Source organism: Hipposideros armiger, unplaced genomic scaffold (assembly GCF_001890085.2).
Source record: "Hipposideros armiger isolate ML-2016 unplaced genomic scaffold, ASM189008v1 scaffold_36, whole genome shotgun sequence".
Taxonomy (NCBI): Eukaryota; Metazoa; Chordata; class Mammalia; order Chiroptera; family Hipposideridae; genus Hipposideros; species Hipposideros armiger.
Window position 1 is genome coordinate 5,658,191 of NW_017731386.1, and position 10,715 is coordinate 5,668,905.

Genomic DNA, 10,715 nt, shown 5'->3' on the forward strand with positions numbered 1-10,715 from the left:
TATTTATCAGCATTGTCATCTACTGTGATGACTAAATTTCAGTCTCTGTGGAAACATGGGTGATTATGGTAGATTATGATATTCTGTATCATATCAAAATGGGTAGGCATATGGTCTGTACAGTGTAAGAAAATAAGTAATGATCCTGCCACTTTCTGATTAGGAGTGAATAAAACTAGGTTATGAACTGATTATGAATTAGTGAAACTAGATGGCATTTCTGTAATCCTCTGACTGGCTAAATTTGTTTCACATTGTTTATTTACTATCCCAGACTCTTCTTTTTGAAGCCTTATAATTGACCTTTTGACTTGGTTGTGAATTATGTCACTGTTTCTTACTTGGGTGATGAACTGAACTTTTATTGCCCTTCTGGGGGAATATGCTTAACTTTTTAGGTAATATTATATTCTTATATATTATCTAGCCAGGTTTTATTATTGTTATTATTTGTGTTTTTTGATGTGCCTGTTCATATAGAAGGCCCCAGAACAAGGGGTTATACTTAGTAACCATAAGAGCTTAAAATGTAGTTTAGAGAGGTGAGATAGAAGAAAATGGTTCCTTGCAATATAAATGTTGAGTGGTCCTGATTTGGCTTATACTTTATCGGTATAAATATAGTAGTAAATACACATATACAGGCACAGTGGGATATAATATTATATTTATGGTTGCTTCCAGTGTTGGTATGATATTAGTGGAGAGAAGGAATAAGAAAAAAAAGATTTTTAGTGATGTGACCTATCATGTGGCACTTTCTATGAAGTTTGCAACTCCTTATTGAACAGGAAAGGTTATTTTTGGTCTGTTTCCAGCATGGTCTCTGGCACATAGCAAATTTATTAAATAAATGCAAGTTAAATTGATTGGAAGATTGGAAAATACTTGTCTTTATAAGAAATCTTTTGAACAAAGAACTATAGGAATTGACTAGGTCAGATCTATTATTTAGCTTTATATTCTATTACCGAGTTACTTCTTTAAGGAATTATGAAATAGCTTGTTTTCCCTTTCTGTTCGCTTTATGTGTTTTAATAACAATTTATGGCTGTTTTACAAATTATCAAAACTCATTTGAAAATCATTTTTGTTATTTCCTTCAGGAATTGCTTGTGATTAGTCCACTTAATTTATTACTTACTCTGCATGAAGGTACACATAGTTTTAAATGGAAGTAAGTTTTCTTTCACCATGAAAATTTTGAGGTTATAAATTATGGCAATTTCTAGGTATTTCTCATATGTTAGCCTGGGTTCCACAAGGAGAAAATGAAAATAATGTTTTGGTATTTGGACCCCATACCAAATCTATGCTCCTGGTACAGAGTTTGTCCTTTGGAATACATTGGGAAATATATGTTGAAATCTTGTAAATTTTTACTTTAATGTACATTGTAGAAACCATTTTGAGTTTTTTTTAAAGAGGTTAGTAGCCTGTGAATGTAAAAAACATTGTAAATTATGTTCTTCAAAATTTTTGTGGTAAAATTTACTATTTTTAACCATTTTAAAGTGTACAGTTTAGTGATATGAAGTACATTCACACTGTTGTGCACCCATCATCACCATCCATCTCCAGAACTCTTTTTATCTTACAAAGCTGGAACTTTACACCCATTAAACAACATCTCCCTCTCCCCAGCCCCGGTAACCACCATTCTGTTTTCTGTCTCTATTAATTTGACTGCTCTAGCTACCTCATATAAGTGGAATCATATAGTATTTGTCTTTTTATGGCTGACTTGTTTCACATAACGTAATGTCCTCTAGGTTTATCCACATTGTAGCATGTCTCAGAATGTCCTTTCTTTTTAAGACTGAATAATATTCCATTTGTATGTCTATACGACAGTGTGTTTATCCATTCATCTGTTGATGGACACTTGGTTTGCTTCCACCTTTTGGCTATTGTGAATAATGCGGCTGACATCCGAAATATTTTGATTGAGTTACTACTTAATCGTCCTAAAAGATAACATTTTCTTTTAATTATGACATGAGTCATAGTCTAGTTGTTAAGAGGGAATGCTTTGTAGTTTTGGATTCAAACAAATCCTGGCTGATTCCTTTCTGATTATTTGACTCAGCAAATAACCTTTTTGATGTCTTTTTTTCCAACTGCCAAATACAGATAATAATGGTACTTCACATTATTTGGATTAAATTAGGTAATATATGTAAAGTGCTTAGAATTGTGTGTAACACATATTGGAAGTTAAATAGCTTAGGTAAAGGAGCCCATTGGTTCAGGTACCCATTCAGAAGTACTTGCTGGCAGTCTCCCAATTAGGCAGTAAAAAAATTTGAGTTTTAAAACCCATTTTGATGCTGAGAAGGCAAATACTTGGATTAAATAATACCAGCCTTTTGTTTGGGTGAGATTTTTTTGAGCAGGTGTAATTTAAAAGAGACAGGGCTTAATCTTGGGTAAGTGCTATTGTTATCATCTTTATGGGAAAGGATCCTGGTACCTTAACCAGTTATACTCCAGTTGTACTCTATGATTTATTTAACCAGGCTAGAGCCAGAAGAATCAGAAGTTGGTCTCTGTTATTGCCATGTCTTCGTCATCTTTATTCTGTGCCAGTGACTTTCAAAAGCATGAAAAGTGGTGGGTGGCAACTTTAGACAGGCATACCAGATTATGAAGTGATGAGCACAGGTTTGTAAAGTCTGATCGGTGGTGACTCAATATTTTACAGTTACTCTTGTGAGAAGGTTGGGTTGCTAGTTTCCCCTCAAGGAAGATGTGAACTCAAAAGTGGCTTTTAATATGTTGAATGCTTACATTTTAAATTGATTACTCAAATCTAAAGGACCAAAGGCAGCCTGCCCAAGTTTTTTGCCTTAAATCCAATGAGCTGGCCCCCATGCGTAGTGTACTGGATTATCAGTCCTGACTGTAAGTCCTCCACATGACTAAATGTAATGTAGGTTTCTGAATGAGGTTTCTGAATACAGTTGTACAACTTTGAATGATTCAGGTTTAATTCTAGTAAAATTATATTATGAAAATAGTATGAAAGATTATGTTCAACTAACTAAATTTTCTTACGTATGTAGATCTTGTTTGAGTCACATTTAGTACTGCACGCCACTTAACATTGTAACCAGGAAAAATGTATTCTGGCCCACAGTTGTTGAAATCTTATCTGCTCTTGTAGAAGGACTTATGCCCATAGAATTTATTGAGTAGGGGTATATTTTTGTCAAGATGAATTCAGTTATTTATTCAGTTATTGTGATCCAAAGGTGGGGGGTGGGGGGCAAGAGTCTAATCTTTGCCCATCTGTTCTCCTTAATATTTACCCTATTAACTTGGCAAATATTTCATAAACAAAAATATATCATTGAAGTGATGTCTCTTTCAACCTATTTTAACATTTTGTACTCTTTGTTTCACACTAACTTAAAAATCGGTTTTTAAATCATGAGTATTAAAACCATTATAAATTCAATTTAAGATTTAGAGTGCCATCTTAATAATATGACCAGTCACCATCTTATTTTTAAATGGCTGTAGTTCATTTAGTGCTTAATAGTTTTAATAAAATTTTATACAGGATAGAGTCACAGACATGAATTTATACACAGACATGAGGATTTTAGTGTGCAAAACTGTTGGTTTGGGAATAGCTATAAGACTAGCAATCAAGGAAAAGTAGTTTGGGTGACTTGGTAAAACTGCAAGGAAACAAAGTTTCATATATCATTGACTACCTCTGCCTCTTGAGTTCTCTTTTTCCTCACGTGATTGATCTCCAGAAACCATAGAGTAGTTATTCTGGTGAGTAAAAGAATAATGACTTGATAAGTTTGGTTGTAGAATGAGAAGCTAGGGTTGAACATGATAAATAAAGGTTTGTTGTAATACTCAAACTGCTTAATTCGGATGTTGAGAAAGTTTGTCCAAGTTAAGTAAGGATATTTTAAGTAGATTTTTATTTATTTATTTTTTTTCCAGCCAAACCAAACAGGAAGCTTACTTTTCTCTACCTAGCCAATGATGTCATTCAGAACAGCAAAAGGAAGGGGCCGGAGTTTACAAAAGATTTTGCACCAGTTATAGTGGAGGCTTTTAAGCATGTTTCAAGGTACGATAATTGTTTTGGATACTAGGTAATCTGTTTTAAATGCGTAATATATCCTTTTGCTAAAATTTGCCTTAAGCCATTCAAATAAAAACCAGGGAATGTATTTCTTTGAAGTTTTTATTTGAAAAGACTTATCTGTAAATGGCGTTTATAAATGTGTTAAATACTTGGTGTGAAGGAAACTTTTTGAACTGTTGCTAAGGTAGGCATTTGTAGTACTAGAATTACAGTTTTCCTTAAAGAAACCAAGAGCAACTGCCATATTGGAATGAACTTGATTAAGAATGAATGAAGGTGTTGAATTAAAAAAATTTGTGCTCATAAATCTATCAATCTTCCTGCTAATGTTTCTGGATAAACTTAATACCCTTTCTCATCATATTGCTTTTAATGATTTTATGGTTTTCTAGTGTGGGAGTATATGTTATAACATTTTTAAATGCTTTTGAAATATAGAATATTTATTTAAAATAGTCTTAAACCTGTTGAAAAATTTTGCTACAGAAAAATTCTGAGGGTAGGAATTGGTACTTTGGCTTATGCTCTTTTAAATACTTATTTCAAAACATATGCAAATATTTGGTACATTACTAGGTAAACATTAAATCAGTCTAAATTATAATTCAGTGGTGAATGATTATTTGTTTTGAATGATTTAAGGTGAAAATATACTCACTGTATGTCCTATAGTTTTAGTCACAGTGGATGCATTTTTAAAAAATTAAAGAGTGAAATACTGCTGTATGTTGCTTTCTTAAATATTATTTATCCTTCAACTATATTTTACTATCTTTTCAGATGTTGGTGTTTAAGTCTTAGAGTTTAGTCCTGGCCCACTCTTGGGATCATATTCTTCACTTGCTCTTTGGGTGATTTCATACACTGCATATATTTAGTTATTTTCTATATCCTGATAACTCACAATCATATGGTACAGTCTAGATGTTTTTTTCTTTNTTAACATGTAATGTTTTTCTGTTGCTTTTGAATGAACTAATACATATTTTATCAATTCCTCTGTTTTAATTTCTAATAAGATAAATATTGGTAGATGCAACCTGTGTGAACAGAAGCTCTTTGGAGTTCTAAATAATTGTAAGAGTATGTAGGGGTACTGACATCAGAAAATTTGAGAACTGCTCTCAGATTATTAGAGACCATGAATGGTTTACATTAATTTGGTTTTATTTAATCTTGCCTAATGTATTGTAGTAATTGTTTTAGTTTTTAAAACTTTGCTTTGAGGTCCTTTTATGAGTTAATGAAATTGCTATTAATGTCTATAAATGAATATAAATACTGTCTGGAGTTTTTTTCAGCCACACTCTTTTGGGAGGGCTTGTGTAGTGATTCTTTAGTCCTGAAGCTAGAGGTCTTAATATGAAATTTTTAAAAATACTGTTTATTTTTAGATAATTTATAGATTCACATTTAGTTGTAAAAAATAAGACAGAGAGATCCTGTTTACCCTTTGCCAGTTTTCCCCAATGGCAACATCATGTGGAATTGTTGGTTTCTACTTTTTGCATTTATTATCCAGAATTCGTCTGTAACGGGTTTTCTAAAGTGTGGTCCCCAGACTGCAGCATTAGTGTTACCTGATAATTTGTTGGAAATGCAAAATCTTGGGCCCTAGCCCAGACCTGCATTAGAAGTTATGTGGATAGGAACCAGTAATCTATGTTTTAACAAGCCCTCAGAGGATTCAGAGGCACACTGAAATCTGAGCATTTATCGTATAAGAACTTGCCTTCATCAACCATGGATGACTCTGAAATACAGTTCGTGTAGGCAAAGCAGGATAAATGCTTAATTTTTCTCATTTGTTAACTGAATTCGTTCTTTAGCAACCTCTTTTTGAATGTATTTTTATGAATTTATGGGTTTTTATATGTTTGTGTTTCAGACCATTGTAGTCATTCTTTTTGATGCTCTTTGGCCAGTGCCAGCCTCTGGGAAGGTTACTTGTGTCCTTTGAATGTAACCCTCATAGTTTTTTAATAACTTTCTTGCATTCTATCAGATGTTCCAGACCCATGTATTGGGTTGTCGGAAAAGTCATGACGTCGTTTTTCGTTGCAAATGACTTTTTCGACAACCCAATATTTCCTGCCCTTTTAAAAAAATGTGATTTACCCTCCACACACCCAGCTTTATTGAGAAATAATTGATATACATCACTGGTTAAGTTTAAGACATGTAGCATGATGGTTGATTTATATATAGTGAAATGTATTTTCTGCCTGTATTGACAAAGCGTCATTTAGGGACCACAGTATGGGTTGTGGGGTTGCTGAATAATTTCAGTGCATTTCTTTTAGTGCATTTAATTATTTTAATAATTGTTTTGTTGGTAAATGGGGATAACTTACCTTATAGGTTTGGTTTGAAGATTAAATGAGATACATAATAAAGTTTTAGAACAGTGCCTAGGTCATAAGAAACTAGTCAATATTATTTAAATAATATTAAAAGTGCAAAATGTTTTATTCTCAAATCCCAATCTGGAAGCATAATGTGAATAGGCAGTGTGATGTGTATGCTTCCAGAACTCTTAGAGTTGACAGTGTTTTTTATAGTGGTCTGATGGTCTAGGATGAAATTTGTTCTTTTCAAGATTTTAAAAATTCATTTGTTACATATACCAAAATCAAGGTTTCTAAAATTATTTCAGGAACTTGAATTGCTTTGGCTTTTTAGATTGGGAAAGATGTCCATTTGTTGTTGTCTTACCAAACACTGAAACAGGATAGACTATGGATAAATGTGCCTGCAAGACAAAGTAAACTGGTGGAACACCAAGTCAGCACTACCCAGAAGCGCTTTTCAGCATGGAGCTCAATTTAATCATTTAATAGAGAATTCGTGTATTCCCCCTTTATGACTTAAATCTTTTTTGGTAACTCTTGATGCTTTCTTAATCTCCAAGGTAGAGCTATTTACTGCGTGTGTTTGTATGTGTGTGTGAAGCTTAACACTATGTTTTAGATATCTTTACATATCAGTATATAAATCTTTATCTCATATTTGAACAGCTGTAGAGTATTGGATTGTACCATGATTTTATTTAGTCATCTCTTTCTTGATTTTGTCGTGAATATCCTTAGTGATTTCTTTGTGCATTTATGAAACTATAGCAATAGGATAAATTCCTAGAAGTGAAATTTGCAGGGTCAAGGGATTTGTGCATTCACATTTTTCATAGATATTGCCAAATTATTTTTCTAAGAGGTTGCATTTATATTTTAACTATTTTAAATACCAATATCTGAAGGTATCTAAAGATGATACTCTTGCCAATTTTAGTTGTCAAGCTTTCAACTTGATCAATCTAATAGGTAGAAAATGATCATTCGTTTTAATTGCTTAACATTTGAGTTTTTTTGACCGTCCTATTCACAGTACCTGCCCACTTTTAATAAGTTACTGATTTTTGAGAACTCTTAAAATAGAGGAGGGAATGAAAATACTTGAATTCAATACATTGAAAATAGGCAAGAGTAGCTAGATCTGCAGGAAAGTTTTTCTTTCATAATCTGAATTTGAAGTTCAGGTTTCTGAAAGCAGTGTAATTTTTTATGTGTTCCTTTTTCAGCTATGCAGGGTGAGGTTAAGACCAAAAGCCAAGTTAGTGGAACAGATAATTAAAGGCACAGGTCTAGGCCAGAATTTATTGACTTAGTAAATACTGAGCAAATTCTGAATCAGCTGCTGGGTGAGCTTGATTTTATAGATTGGTAGAGGATGGTAAACTTAGTTTAGTTGGGAAGCACTAGATTAAATAAAAACAGGAATAGTTGGGATAAGTGCTCTTTATCCCAAAAAGTATGGGGTGCTTTGAGCATATCAGGGCTGCCTAACCTATGTGTACTAGGTGGTCAGGGAAAAATGCTAGAGGAACCCATTTAACTGAGGTCTGAAGGATGGGTAGGAGTTGAGGGAGTTGGAGGTGTAGTAGTATTGGGCATGAAGAAAGATAGGGTAAGAGGGTGGAGACAGACCTGTTTGGGCCTTTGGTTCATAATGATGATTTGAAATGCTATCTGGAGAACAATAGAAAACCTTTAAAGGATTTAAAGCAAAGGATGGGCTGCCAGAACTCTGAGGTATCCTGGTAGTGGTACAGGAGCACGTCAGGAGTTTCCATTTTTCACCCACTTCAGCTATTAAGAAGCAGCCGGCTATGTCTGAACTCTTTGTCCTGTCTGGGACAGATAAAATCCATTTAATAATCATCTGTTGATTATGCACTTTCTGTGGCAAAGAATATTACCAATTTAAAGTAGATTCTGCCTTACAACCACCTATCCATCTATCGAATATGTATGTCTTCTAGTTGGTAGCGATTCAGTTTCCCGGGGAAGTAAATGAGGCTGTCCAACAGTTGTTAATAAATCTTTAATAGAGTTCTGTTTCAACATAATGGGCTTTTCTTCTGATTTCCTTCTATAAGACTCACCGTAATGCTCATTGGTGTGTGTGTGTGTGTGTGTACCTGCATGTATATGTACATACATTTGTTTATTCAGTTTTTTATTGCTTCTTTCCATGTACTGTAGAAAGCTTCTCTTGGAAAGAAGAGGGTTCTTAGGCTTGTAGACACAATAAAATTTTAGTTATTTGTTGTATTGGGTTGTTGGAAAAGTCATGACATATTTTTTCTATGTTTTTCGTTGCAAAAATGCGTCATGACTTTTCTGACAACCCAGTATTTATCAGCATTGTCATCTACTGTGATGACTAAATTTCAGTCTCTGTGGAAACATGGGTGATTATGGTAGATTATGATATTCTGTATCATATCAAAATGGGTAGGCATATGGTCTGTACAGTGTAAGAAAATAAGTAATGATCCTGCCACTTTCTGATTAGGAGTGAATAAAACTAGGTTATGAACTGATTATGAATTAGTGAAACTAGATGGCATTTCTGTAATCCTCTGACTGGCTAAATTTGTTTCACATTGTTTATTTACTATCCCAGACTCTTCTTTTTGAAGCCTTATAATTGACCTTTTGACTTGGTTGTGAATTATGTCACTGTTTCTTAATTGGGTGATGAACTGAACTTTTATTGCCCTTCTGGGGGAATATGCTTAACTTTTTAGGTAATATTATATTCTTATATATTATCTAGCCAGGTTTTATTATTGTTATTATTTGTGTTTTTTGATGTGCCTGTTCATATAGAAGGCCCCAGAACAAGGGGTTATACTTAGTAACCATAAGAGCTTAAAATGTAGTTTAGAGAGGTGAGATAGAAGAAAATGGTTCCTTGCAATATAAATGTTGAGTGGTCCTGATTTGGCTTATACTTTATCGGTATAAATATAGTAGTAAATACACATATACAGGCACAGTGGGATATAATATTATATTTATGGTTGCTTCCAGTGTTGGTATGATATTAGTGGAGAGAAGGAATAAGAAAAAAAAGATTTTTAGTGATGTGACCTATCATGTGGCACTTTCTATGAAGTTTGCAACTCCTTATTGAACAGGAAAGGTTATTTTTGGTCTGTTTCCAGCATGGTCTCTGGCACATAGCAAATTTATTAAATAAATGCAAGTTAAATTGATTGGAAGATTGGAAAATACTTGTCTTTATAAGAAATCTTTTGAACAAAGAACTATAGGAATTGACTAGGTCAGAGCTATTATTTAGCTTTATATTCTGTTACCGAGTTACTTCTTTAAGGAATTATGAAATAGCTTGTTTTCCCTTTCTGTTCGCTTTATGTGTTTTAATAACAATTTATGGCTGTTTTACAAATTATCAAAACTCATTTGAAAATCATTTTTGTTATTTCCTTCAGGAATTGCTTGTGATTAGTCCACTTAATTTATTACTTACTCTGCATGAAGGTACACATAGTTTTAAATGGAAGTAAGTTTTCTTTCACCATGAAAATTTTGAGGTTATAAATTATGGCAATTTCTAGGTATTTCTCATATGTTAGCCTGGGTTCCACAAGGAGAAAATGAAAATAATGTTTTGGTATTTGGACCCCATACCAAATCTATGCTCCTGGTACAGAGTTTGTCCTTTGGAATACATTGGGAAATATATGTTGAAATCTTGTAAATTTTTACTTTAATGTACATTGTAGAAACCATTTTGAGTTTTTTTTAAAGAGGTTAGTAGCCTGTGAATGTAAAAAACATTGTAAATTATGTTCTTCAAAATTTTTGTGGTAAAATTTACTATTTTTAACCATTTTAAAGTGTACAGTTTAGTGATATGAAGTACATTCACACTGTTGTGCACCCATCATCACCATCCATCTCCAGAACTCTTTTTATCTTACAAAGCTGGAACTTTACACCCATTAAACAACATCTCCCTCTCCCCAGCCCCGGTAACCACCATTCTGTTTTCTGTCTCTATTAATTTGACTGCTCTAGCTACCTCATATAAATGGAATCATATAGTATTTGTCTTTTTATGGCTGACTTGTTTCACATAACGTAATGTCCTCTAGGTTTATCCACATTGTAGCATGTCTCAGAATGTCCTTTCTTTTTTAAGACTGAATAATATTCCATTTGTATGTCTATACGACAGTGTGTTTATCCATTCATCTGTTGATGGACACTTGGTTTGCTTCCACCTTTTGGCT

General features: G+C 33.3%; 1 protein-coding gene across 6 annotated transcripts in view; it reads left to right on the plus strand.

Moving 5' to 3' along the window:
* RPRD1A (regulation of nuclear pre-mRNA domain containing 1A) overlaps positions 1–10,715 on the plus strand; it is an 83,121-nt gene that overhangs the window by 21,871 nt on the left and 50,535 nt on the right. For all 6 annotated transcript variants that reach the window (XR_002123464.1, XM_019637908.1, XM_019637912.1 and 3 more), the window contains exon 2: positions 3,967–4,096. Coding sequence is in view for 5 of the 6 variants with exons in the window: in XM_019637908.1 (XP_019493453.1) it covers positions 3,967–4,096 (130 nt within the window). In the remaining variant the exon portion in view is untranslated. The remainder of the gene's footprint in view (positions 1–3,966; positions 4,097–10,715) is intronic.